This window comes from Callospermophilus lateralis, chromosome 3, assembly GCF_048772815.1.
Source record: "Callospermophilus lateralis isolate mCalLat2 chromosome 3, mCalLat2.hap1, whole genome shotgun sequence".
In the NCBI taxonomy this organism is placed as follows: Eukaryota; Metazoa; Chordata; class Mammalia; order Rodentia; family Sciuridae; genus Callospermophilus; species Callospermophilus lateralis.
The window spans coordinates 172,462,676-172,475,270 of record NC_135307.1 but is presented as its reverse complement, the minus strand read 5'-3'; the positions used below and the strand labels follow the sequence as shown (position 1 = coordinate 172,475,270).

At 48.4% G+C, this 12,595-nt stretch overlaps 1 protein-coding gene across 2 annotated transcripts in view; it reads left to right on the top strand.

Annotated features, from left to right (window-relative positions):
• The window catches only part of Psmf1 (proteasome inhibitor subunit 1), a 33,457-nt gene extending 24,314 nt beyond the window's left edge, over positions 1-9,143 (top strand). For both annotated transcript variants that reach the window (XM_076851645.2, XM_076851646.2), the window contains exons 5-7: positions 4,767-4,820; positions 5,910-6,068; positions 6,577-9,143. In XM_076851645.2, the coding sequence (XP_076707760.2) occupies positions 4,767-4,820; positions 5,910-6,068; positions 6,577-6,628 (265 nt within the window). In that variant the 3' untranslated portion in view covers positions 6,629-9,143. The remainder of the gene's footprint in view (positions 1-4,766; positions 4,821-5,909; positions 6,069-6,576) is intronic.
• The last annotated feature ends 3,452 nt before the right edge of the window (positions 9,144-12,595 follow it).

Here is a 12,595-nt window from a genome sequence, read left to right as displayed (position 1 = left end):
GCAAATAGAAGATATAAAGAAGAATGAAATGGGCATTTTAGGACTGAAAAATACAACAAAATTACTCCATTATTGGATGAATCGATTTGACTTGAGTCTATTAATTTAAAGATGGAGCAGTAAAAACTACAGAACTGAACAACAGAGAGAAAAATTTTTAAAAGTCTGGGAAAACCTGTGAGACAATTATAAAAGGTCTCACGTTAGGGCCATTAGAGTCCTAGAAGGAGCACAGAGAAAGTGCAGCAGAGAGAAATATATAAAGAAAATCATGGCTGACAACCTCCGCTTAGCAAAGGAAATCAACCAATGATCTAAAAAGCTTGGCAAATTATAAGTAGGATAAAGCTGAAGAAGTCCATGCCTAGGATGTCACATGTCACAGACTGTGGAAAAGTAAAGGCAAATACCTTGAACGCAACTAGAGAAAACCAGTATGTTACTCACAGGAAATAAGAATTTGATTATTAATTTCTTATCAGAAACCATGGAGATTACAAAAAGTAAAACAATATTCTTATAGTGTTGAGAAAAAACGAATTGTTAATCCAGAATTCGATGTCCATTGTGACTAGTTTACCTTCATTTCTGAAGGATATTAAGATTGTCTCAATGAAATGAAAATGAGAACAAAAAGAATTGTCAAGGGAAACTCTTCAGACAGAAAGAAATGGCACTGGATGGAAACAGGCCATCAGAAATAAAGCCAGAGCAATAGAAACGGAAAATAACTGGGTGATGTAATAGAATGTTCTGTTGAGCTCTCTGAGGTGTGTTTTATAGTTGAAAGCAAACATTAATGATATTCTGGGATAGGGTTTTCAGAGTAATATAGTCTGTGACAACGGTGAGATAGAGATGGCAAATGGAGGGCGTGTGCACTGGTGAAGTTTCTGCATTCCACTTGAAATGGTAAGATGTTATTTTTAAGTACACTGTGAAAAGTTATGTATATTGAAATCTTTCTGAGAAACCACTAAAAAAAAGAACTGCACAAAAAGAAATAGTCAAGGGGCTGGGGCGGGGGCTCAGTGGGTGAATGCTCACCTAGCATGTGTGAGGCACTGGGTTTGATCCTCAGCACACATAAAAATAAACAAAATAAAGATATTGTGTCCATCTACAACTAAAACAAAATTTTAAAAAAATAGTCAAAAATAAATTAAAATGAAGTAATAACAAGAAAGAGGAAATGGGAAAGTATAAAGGGAACAATTGGAAAATCAATAATAAAATGCTAAATCTAAATCTGAACATAATAATAATTACATGAAGGGTAACTAGTCTCAACACACCCATTAAAAGATTTTGGGCTTTTGAGGTGGGCAGTTCTAGGGTGAATCCTATGTGCCATTTACTAGTACCTGTGGCCTTATTCAGGAAACCTGGCCCCTCTGAGCTTTATGTATAAAATATGGAAAATAACTAGGTTCAGTCAGGGCTGCAGTGAGGACGGGACTATGTGTACGGGGAACTTGGCACATTTGCACAGTGATGCATATTTGCACAGATGCAGAGTATCTTTGGAAGAACATATAAGAAACTGGTATTATCTGGATGGGCTGGGGGACAAGAGTAAGAGGGAGAATTTTAGTTATTACAGATCCATAATCTCTTGTCCACAATTTTGAAATCAAAAAAGTTTATTTTGCTTGGTATCAAAACTTACTCATGGGGCTGGGGTTGTGGCTCAGTGGTAGAGCGCTCGCCTAGCATGCATGAGGCACTGGGTTCGATTTTAGTACCATATAATATAAAATATTGTGTCCACCTAAAAAACTAAAAAATAAATATTTTAAAAAACCCTTACCGATGGCAAAACCTAACCTGAAGTGGATAAAATTCTTTATATCTCCAGTAATCCCATTTAAATGTGAATATTCATTCATTCATTTTGGAGAAATATTAGCATATTGGTTACAAGGCCCTTCTTAGAAGTAATAAACAAAATATGTTGGTATTCCCATCTGACCTTTCCAAAATACAGGGAAAAATTCTGAATTTCAAAACATCTGACCCAAAATGATGAACCTTTGTATCCTCCTTTTTTATTCATGAATTTTGAAACTGGGGAATGCATTACCTATTCAGAAAACTGAATCTGAACAATCCATCTTTCAGAAACTAAATTTTAAAAAACTAACACAGGGTCTGACACAAGCTCACAGTAAATAGCAGGACTGCTGTTAGCCCATCCTCATAGGCCTTTCCCGCCAACCAGAAACCGAGGCTCACTGTCATGGCGGCCTCTGTACACTGCTAGATTTTATATTTTAAAGATGAGAGGCAGAGGTTTTGTGACAGGCTTCTGCTGGCCAAACCCAAAGTCCAGATCATACTTCTTGCTCCCAGTCCTTAGTGCTTTCAGCTGAACTTTCATGCCCCAGGGAGGCTTATTCTTTGGCTATAAAAGGGCTACTCCTTGGGAGGGAATCCTGTGTCTTCCAGATCACCCTCCACCCACTCCCTGAGGAGAGGGGCCGCTTTGGCAGCCAGGACATCCTGCCCCAGAGGACCCCGCCATTCCTCAGTGACTAGTTTCCTCAGTCCTTCAGTTGATTTCTGGATGGAGGAGCCAGGGACTGAGCTCAAGGACCATATACAAAAAAAAAAAAAAAGAGAGAGAGAGAGAGAACATTTAAATCCCTAGAATCTCAGCACACCTAGGACCAAGATTTGACCAAGAGAGCTGTGGAGAGGAAGAGGGATCCTGGGTGCCATTTATTTCAATGGGTTCTAAGCACACGCACCGTGAGTTCCCAGAAGTTTGCGTGTGTTGCAGTGAGACTGTTGTGAACAGAATATACTGTGACAATTTTGAGTGCGCAGATGGCTGCAGTGGGCCTTGTGGCTGCCCCTCCAGCCTTCGTTGTTCTGTTTCTGCGTTTTTCATTCTCTGTGGTCAGAGAAAAATGAAAATGGCTTCCTATTTCAGGAACAGTCAGAATCTTTCCCCAGGCATTTTAACAACCACCCAGAGCCCTGTGTCCACTGCCCTGTAGGGGGCACTTCGTGGAGCTAGATAAGATGCTTGCTGCCCACAGGCACCACCTGGCCTATCCTCAGAGAGGCCTGTGATGTTGGAGGCCACCAGAAACCATGACTTCTGGCTCCATAAGCCCTGGCTGGGGACCAGTAACCTGGGTCAGGAAGGGTTCCTTTCCTTGGAATCCTGGCCCTGTTCCACCCAGACTTCCATATCCTCTCCAGCCCTCTGGGTGGAGCTGACTGGAGAAGGACTTATTTTGAATCTTTTCTAGTTAGTGGCTTCTTACCTGCAAGCTTAGATTAGCTGCTGTTCGCAAGCTTTCCAGTTCTGGCAGGAACCCACTGGCCCCAGAGGGTCAGGTTTGTGTTGCTCACCATGGCTCTGAGCAGACTCCAAAGCACGCATTTTAAAATACTAAACCTTTTTTGTTTTATTACATTCATCTTCATATCCTTTATAGGAGATATAAAGAAGAACCTGACCCCCAGGAGCGACTGCCACTGGTCACACTTGCAGCACGCTCCTTTCTAGTTTTATTCACACCTGTCGTCCCCTCCCCGCCCCCATGCACTTTTCTCAGTTGTTCCTGGGCTCTGGATGATCTCTCCCCCCACACTTGGGCCTCGAGCATGAGCATTTTCTACATAATTTTTAAAGCATTCTGGGAACATTGTTTCTCTTGTTTCCATGGCTGCATATAGGGATAGATGGTGCTGGACCTAACTGGTCCCTAGGGAGGCCGATTCCAGTTTCCCTGATGGAGGTCTTCATGGGTGCATTTTAATGGGAATGCTTATTCCTTCCTCAAGGTGGACACCTAGGTGTAAAATTATTGGATCAAAGAATGAAGATACGTACGATTGTGAAAGAGGGATGCCATTTTGTGTGTGGGTAGAGGTGCTGCGGGATTGCTCTAAGAAAGTGTCCCCTCATTTCTGCTCCACTTTGTCACGCACTCTCAGAGAAGGAGGAAGTCGGTACCTTGCTTCCTCCAGGGAAGAGGGGAGAGGTTTGTAGGCTGTGCTTCTCCTGTGGGGAGGGCGCAGAGCAGGCCCGCAGCACACGGGGCACTGAAATTCCACGCAAGGGCAGTGATGGAGAGAAGGCTGAGACACACTGCGTGGCCTGGGACTGTGCTGCCCTCTCTCTCCACCTGGGAAGCTCTTCAGTCTTAACTTTTTGATTTTAGTGTTTGGTTTTTGAGCAATATTTTTCTGGTGTAAAAGTTCTTGGTTCTTTATGCAAAGTTTAAAAACTTGAAGAAGGTGTGGATAAAATAGTGTATCTGGAGGTCACCCCTGTTAAAATATATCTTTACCTAGAACTAAGATTCTGGCTGGGTGTGGCAGTGCACACTTATAATCAGTTATTTGGGAGGCTGGGGCAAGAGGATATCTCAAGTTCAAGGCCACCTTGGGCAGCTTACCAAGACCCTGTCTCAAAATCAAAAGGCTTGGGGTGTAGTTCAATGGTAAAGCACCCTTGGGTTCAATTCCCAGGATAACAAAAGGGGAAAAAAAAAAATGAACTGGGATCCTCCATGTTGCCGGCTTTTGTTCAGCTCTTCGCACATAGTAGTCTTGTGACAATGGTTGGTGTCAACCTGTGCCAGGGACCACTTTGAAATATCTCGTCTTGTGGTCTTATGCAGGTCTCGCCCCTGTCCCCTGGGGCTAGGAATGCATTTGCAGACCCAAAAGCATCAGGGTCAGGCCCCTGGGAGCCCAGGCACCTGGCTGATCTGGGACTTGCGCTAATTGTCCCTTGTTTGTTTCAGGTGTGATCCCCTGGGCCCATTTGCTGTCGGGGGAGAAGACCTAGACCCTTTTGGGTGAGTACTGCTCGGGAGGTGGCAGCAGCGTCAGTTGCTCTTGTGGCTTTGAGCCCCAGCTCATCTTCTAATCTTAGAACTTTTCGTCAGTCTCTCCTTCGGGGTGAAGGAGGCAGTTGCTGCCAGGCAGCTGAGAGAAGGCACTGCCACTTAGGGTGCTCTGCAACCCAGGGCTGCACAGCAGGGCCTGAGTGCCCGAGAGGACGGGGCAAGCCCAGCAGGCAGCTCTTCTGCCCTCCCTCTGTCCCCTGCACCTGGTGGGGGATAGAAGGTTTCCCTTGGATGCCAGCTACATAGGGTCTTTCAGATCTGGGTTAAGCACCGGCGGGGCCCAGACCTTAGGTGCTCAGGGCTACGGGGCTGGCACCTCCTTGCGGAAGGGAAGTCTCTGGGCCCCGTTAGATTCTGTGTGGATCACCTTGCACCCAGCAGAGTTATCACGCCCCAGCCAGGTTCCATCTTCTGCATGATTGAGACTAGCTCTTAACCTCACAGAAAGGTGACTTCCTCTTTGTCATCCTGCTGCTGGAGAGTAGGGAGATCATGGAACTCTGCAGTGTCACTCAGATGTGACTGCAGGATTAAGGAGCACCAGCTCGCTCATCATTTGAGCACATGGGGTCATGTCTGCAGAACTCCGAGAGGGCAGGTGCGGTCAGGAGCTGGACTCGGGCAGCCCACAGGCAGTGAAAAATTGCCCTGTGGCTCTCAGGGACGTGGCAGGAAACCCAGCTTGGTGAATCGTCTCGATGCTCAGGCTAGCCCTAGACCTTGGGGAGTGCCTCCCAGAGCCTGTGCAGACAGCTGTGCACCAATTGGCGAGTTCTCCCATTCTCGATCACGGTGACCCCGGGATACAGACAGGCAGGGATAGGGAGCCCTCCGCGTCTTCCTGCACTGTCTCCAGCCCCTCCGCAGGGCAGAGGTGCTCTTTGTGGGCTTGCTTTTGCCTGCTTCCTTCTGACTGGCACGGCCTGCTGGGGCACCTGGAGTAGACCTCCCAGTCATCCTCATCCATTCTGGCCCTCCTGGCTCTGTGCCAAGGGCAGTCCCTGCCTCAGCTGCTTACCTTTGTCCTTTCTACCTCAGGTGTCGGAGAGGTGGCATGATTGTGGATCCCCTGAGATCCGGTTTCCCGAGAGCTCTTATTGACCCATCTTCAGGCCTCCCAAACCGTCTTCCTCCAGGCGCTGTGCCCCCAGGAGCTCGCTTTGACCCCTTTGGGCCCATTGGGACCAGCCCATCTGGGTAAGTATGTGCTCAGGTGTGCTGAGAATCGACCTCATGGCAGCTTGGCCCGGCTCAGCATTGCAGGATTGACGCCAGCATGATTGCCACTACCCCTGCTGCTGCTGCTGCCAGGAGTGTGGGCTCTCCTCCAGGCCCTGCCCGCTGCCTTCCGGGAGTCTCCAAGAGTTACCTTCCCTCTGTGCCTCCCTTCCCTCCAGGGAGCTCTCAGGGTGCAGGAGGAACTAACAAATAATGCAGTTGGACATGTGCCTGGAGCTCACTGGCCACTGTGGCAGTGGTCCTAGGTGGAGAGTACGGTCCACTCTATAGATGTGGGAGTTGAGACCCCAGGGCTCGGTTAACTTAGCCAGCGTAGGAGAGCCAGGATGGAAATGGAGGCTGCTGGCTGTAAAGTGCACGCTCTTCAACTCCACAGCCACCAGCCTCTCTGGAGAGCACGCAGGCGAGGGGTACGTGGCCTCGGCCCTCCCTCCCTCTAACTCACCAGCCCCTCTTTCCATTTCAGACCGAACCCAGACCATCTCCCCCCGCCAGGCTTCGATGACATGTACCTGTGAAGGCCTCAAGAATGTAACATCCCAGCCTCCCCTCCACTCTCCTGGAGCTGCCATCGCCGGCCCCACCAGCAACCGTGTTCTTGCGGGCTGGGGGCAAGGGACTCTGCCCATGTGTTTGCAGGCTGGCTGGGATTGCCTCCCCGACCCTTATCAGAGCCAAGGTACAGCAGCCCTCCACCTGGCTGCACATAGGTCCCAAAGAGAAAACAGCGTGTCTCTCCCACCACCAGAGAGACTCCGGCAACATACGCCCTCCACCTGATGCTATAAGAACAGAACGCATTTTGGATGTTATTATTGAGAACCAAATGTCAATACAGAGTCCGTGTTGCCAGTCTCCCACTTTTCTTTCTACATTAATGCATAGCTCCTTCCAGTTTTGAGAATTTAGGCTCTGAGACTATAGGACTGAATAGCTCCTCCCACCTGAACCCATTCTTCTCGACCTCCCCTTTCATGTCACTGTTGCTCCTGACGTTACTGAGATGAATCTAGCTACATGGATGGCAGTGAGTGACTGTAATTCCCATAGGTCACAAGGATGACTCTCACAAGGACAGGCACGTTGTGCAAAGACTGTATCATTGTGATGAGAGCAAAATCTCCTGGCCATTCCTGTTCTGGGCCAACCCTCTGGATCGCCTGGGCCTGGACAGCAGTGGCCTATAAGCAGAGGAATAAACAGAATTTAATCACATTTTGCCCCATAACTTACTGAGTGATCGGAAGGAACTCCCTTCTTTAGGGCCTTGTCCCCACCTGTGAAATTGGAGGTGCCTTTCCTGCTCTCCGATATTCTGGTGTCTCTTTCCATTAGTGGCCACAACCCCTAGGATTGGGCAAAGGAAAAGAGTGAAAGCTCAAGGTTTGTGTGGCATCTGTAACGGTATTATTTGTCCCTCTGGGGACCCAGACAAAGCATAGGAGGATGGGCTCCATCCAAATGTGGCCTCGAACTTTGGGAGGAGCAGGGAGCCCCAACCTCTGGAAGCTGTGTGCTAGGTCCTGTGTCTGGCCCTCCTGACTTCTGCCATTTGCCAGATCCTCTGAAGGTGGAGCCCGATGGGCGTGTGTGGGGCTGAGGCTGGTGCTGCGGTGGGAAGAGCACCAGAGAGCACAGGCGGAGGCGCGAGGTCAAGGCCCTGTGCACTTTGTGCAGCCAGTATTTCAACATGCCTGGATTGCTTTCCCTAAATTAGGACATGTCATTCCCCTGAAGACAGCTGCTGGACACTGTAGCTTTTCTGAGGTGTCAGCTAGGCTGGCTTTTGTGGCCTAAGATTCCCTGTCTGCATAGCCCCAAAATGGATAGGGTAAACCACTGACCAGCCCAGGAGGGCCAGCCTCAGGTCGAGGTAGAGACTGGCCTGGGTGGGCATGAGCAGGTACCCTGGTATTTCTAGCAAGCCCCACTATGTGCATTGATATAGTAAAAGACCCCAGAGACAGGGAGCTGACCACTTTGAAGTCTTTAAAACATCTCCGCTATGAGGAAAGACCCAGGCATCAGGCAAAGATGTAACCACCATCATTGCTCATAGTCTTCCTTAGGGTTGACAGACGGGAATGTTCGTTTTTGTTTTGGAATTGGACCATACCTGCAGCCAAGGGGCTTGGAGCACTTTGCTCATAAAACTACAACAGCGCCAGGCATGGTGGCACATGTAATAATCACAGCGGCTCAGGAGGCTGAAGTAGGAGGATCACAAGAGCATAGGAGAATGGGCTCCATCCAAACTTTGGGAGGAGCAGGGTACCCCAAGCAACTCAGTGAGACGCTGTCTCTAAATAAAATACAAAATAGGGCGGGGATGTGGCTCAGTGGTCGAGTGCCCCTAATTCAATCCCTGGAACCCAAAAGAAAAAAAACCCTACAACAGCGCCAGGTGTGGTGGCACACGCCTTTATAGCAGCTTGGGAGACTGAGGCAGGAGGATTGTGAGTTCATGCCAGCCTCAGCAACTTAGCAAGGCTCTAAGCAACTCGGTGAGGCCCTGTCTCTAAATAAAATAGGAAAAAGGGCTGGGGATGTGGCTCAGCGGTTAAGTGCTCCTGGATTCAATTCCTGGTACCAAAAAAAAAAAAAAAAAAAAATGCAGCAGCAATCATTGAGAGAAGCATTTAAAGGAACATCAGACACAGGGAAGGTAGATAACTTAGGGCCCTGATTCAAGGAAAAGGTAAATTTAAAACAAATTTGCCATTTCTTAATAGTGTACATAATTATGTTTTCTCAAAGAGAAAATTTAGTGATTCATCTACAGAACTGGCCATTTAGTGTGGATCTCCTTGTATCAAGGATACAAGGAGCACAGACAGTGTCCTAGATGTCACGTGGGGGGCTTGAAGGGGACCGTGAGGAACTTCCTAGTCAAGCTTTTGGGCTTGTTCTGTTCTGGGCCACTCTTCTCCTAACCATGGGAAACCCACACGGAGCAAAGGGAATGTTTTAGTGTGTATCTTACAGAACTCCAAAATTGGAACCTGAACAATAAATATCAGCCATTAATAATAACCTGTTCCTCTTTATTTTTTTTTTTTAAATAACAGCTTTATTGAGAATTCACATACCCCCAAAGTTTACCCTTTCCACGGTCAGTGGGCTGTAGTATATTCACAGTGCGTAACATCGCCGTATCTAATTCCTGAATATTTTCACCATTACCACCCCCCAGGTCCCATAAACTTTAGCAGTCACCCCCATTTCCTCCCTCCCAGTACCAGGCAACCACTTGTTTATCTTCTGTCTCTAAAGACTTGCCTTTTCTGGACAATTCTCATAAGTAGAGTCACTCAACATGTGGCCTTTTGTGTCCGGCTTCTTTCACGTAGCACAGTGTTTGAAGACCTATTCGTGTCATGATACGAATCGGAACTTCGTTCCTGTTTAAGGCTGAATAATCATTGTGAAGATATATCACATTCTGTCTGTTAGCCCGGAGACGGACAGCTGGGTTGCTTCTACTTTTTGGCTATTAGGAATGATGCTGCTATTAAGGCTAGCGTACAGTCTTTGTGCGGGCAACTGTCCTCAGTGCATTTGGGCCTATACCCAGGGGTGGCATTCTGGACCACCTGCAACACTGTGTTAAACTTTTTGAGAATTGCCAGATGTCTTCCACAGCAGCCCATCATTTCACATTTCCAATGTGAATGAATGACCGTCCCGGTTCCCCGTATCCTCGCCAGCACTTGTTATTCTTTATTTACCTGCTGGTAGCCATCCTAATGGATGTCAAGTTGGATCTCATGGTTTGTCTTCTGTGTTTTTTAAAACAGAACATTTTGACTCAACCCAAGCAAGGCAGGGCCCAGAGCCACTCACCTTTGGGGAGCAAACCATGGCTTTGATAATAGTCACACGGGATGACCGTAGCTGGTGAGACAGAGGAGTTGGATTTGACTTTGGGGGATGGTTCCAGGATGGACATGACACAGGACAGGTCTTTTCTCTAGGGAAGTTCCTGTGACCTTTTCAGATCTAGTGATTGACACCATCACTTTTGCTTAAAGTTTCATAGTTGATCCCTAGAATAAAGGTCTGGTTCCAAATCATCCGCTTTGGTGTGCAAATGCCACAGCCTCTGATCCTGTTTGTAGGCTGCATCAGCCCATGGCCCTGCTCTTCCTTGGCCTCTCTCCTCCCGAGTTCCTGGAGCTGGCTGTTTCTCCTTGTCGTTGCCTGCTTGGGCCTGAGACTCTGCCATTCTCCACTGAAAGTCGTGAGTTTATTAAGGCCTCAACCCCAACAGTATACTATACTCAAAGCGCAGGTGGCCACACTGGTGGCACATTAGGGAATGGGCAGGAAGTCCCACTCAGCCTCACTCTCTGGAACCAGCTTCCCTCCTGGCCTCCCTTTCTGTTGTCCTTAATGACAGTTTGTTAGATCCATGCTTCTCTTCAAAGGCGGAAATTAGAATCTGGAGCAGTTCCTACTCTCTCCCCTGGTCTTGTCCACTTTGGTGCAGTTCCAATAAAGACAGGTCCCCTGATCAAGGAGAGGAGGGATTCCCCATGTGTTCCCCCAGCCTTCTCTGTGTCAGAGTCAGTCGGAGGTGCACGCCTAGAGGGCACTTCAACTTTTTTGCTCCAGAGCAGAGACTTGCCTGCGGGATCCCATCCCCAGGCTTTGTTTGCCCTTGGGATCCCACAAGGCAGTTGCACTGGGTGTGGCCCTGAGGGAGGGCCAGAAGGCAAGGGTGGGCAGTGAAGGGTGGCAAGGTCCTGGTGACTGAAGACAGACACTGCAGAGCCAGAAGCAGCAAGGACAGGAATAGGAGTACCCTCTGGCAGCAGCCAGCGCTGGTGGAAGGTGCTTAGAGAACACCTGCTGATGGCAGTCTAACAGGACCCTGGGTGGCCACGCGGATGGTTTTGTTACAGGTGAGCCGTGGAAGGCGAGTGCATGAGAATCACAGTGTGACGGGGTTCAAAGGGACAGGGAGTAGGAGGGTCCTGCTCAAGTGCTGGTCCTGGGTTTCAGCTGCATAAGCAATTTAGCTTTTTAACCCAAAGGTTGGGGCCAGAAAGCAGCAGGATCACATCATCATCGCCTTTATCTGAAGAGAGGGAACTCCAGAGCCACACGGCCACCGCCTCCATCTGCACCAGAAAGTGGGTAGCCTTCCCACCACCACCTCAGCCTCACTCAGCTCAGTCCCGAGCTCAAGGCTCAACTGAATGAATGCATCTGGTTGTTGGAACCTACTTCACCTCTCAGACCCTAACAGCAAGGGATCCTAGGAAAATGCCCCTGCTCTCTCTTCCCACCTCTGCATCCCGGAAGATGGAACTGGGACAAATGTCTGGTGAGCCAACCTCCTGTGATCATCAGCACAGGCCGTGACATAGATGGGGACTACAACCTTGCTTGCCCAAGCCTGTCTCCTGAGACCTTTGTTCTAAGTACACTTACATCCCGAGTCCCCATCCACACCGCCTTCAAATCTGTTTTTTTTTTTTTTTTTTTTTTTAACCACAAATCCTCTTGTGATTCATGGGATCATGCAAGTTTGAGAACTAGGACCGGAAGACTGTCTTCATCCTTACTACTAAGCAGCAGCAGAGGCGACATTTCCTGAGAACTTGTTAGAAGTTTAGCATTTCGGGCCTCACCCCAGACTCAACTGAATGAGGATCTGCATTTTAACAAGTCCTCCATGTGATTCATATGCACACTAAAGTTTAAGAAACTCAAGTGTACAAACTTGGTTCTTTTCCTTCCTCTGGATATCACATGTAAAGAATTGAGTCAGTCTTCTTGATTGATGGCACGTAATGATTAATGCATGCAAGTAACCCCAGTATCCATTCATCCCTTATCCTGTGGGTCACACCAATGCGTTTCAAGTATGTCTTTAAATATTCCAGCACCCAGCATGCACTACACCTTCCAATCATGATAATGATGAGATATTCCCATGTTCTAGTCCAGAAAATGAGGGTTTGGAAAGGTCTGATAATTGCTCAAGGCCAGACAGGGGTCTCAGAATCAGGCAGGTGAGGGTATGACTCCCAGAACCCCCTTTGACCATGTGCAGCTCCCTTTATCTGCAGAATCTGCATCATTGCCCCTTCCTGCAGAACTGGTGCAGGGTCCCACCAATTGTGTCTTATTAGCAGGTGTCAGGGTGCTCCGTGGGTGCCAGCTGCTACTGTGGTTATACAGACAGGCGAAATGGGGCTCAAGGGAAGACAGCTGCACCCCTCCACGCCCCGTGCAGGAAGCGGTGTTTATCAGGTGCCCAGAGTGTGCTGGTCTGTCATCTTATGTAATGCTCTCCACAAACTCAAGGAACACGGGTCAGCATCCTCGGAGGCATGCTCCTGAGGGCTGGCACATCTGGTTGGCCTGATTCTAAAGCCAGCGCTCTTCTGCCGTGCCCAGACCTCACAACCAGAAAAGGACAGGGCCCTGGGGAAAACCCATTCCAGAAACGGGAAAGCCCAGTCAGGCCTTGTGTC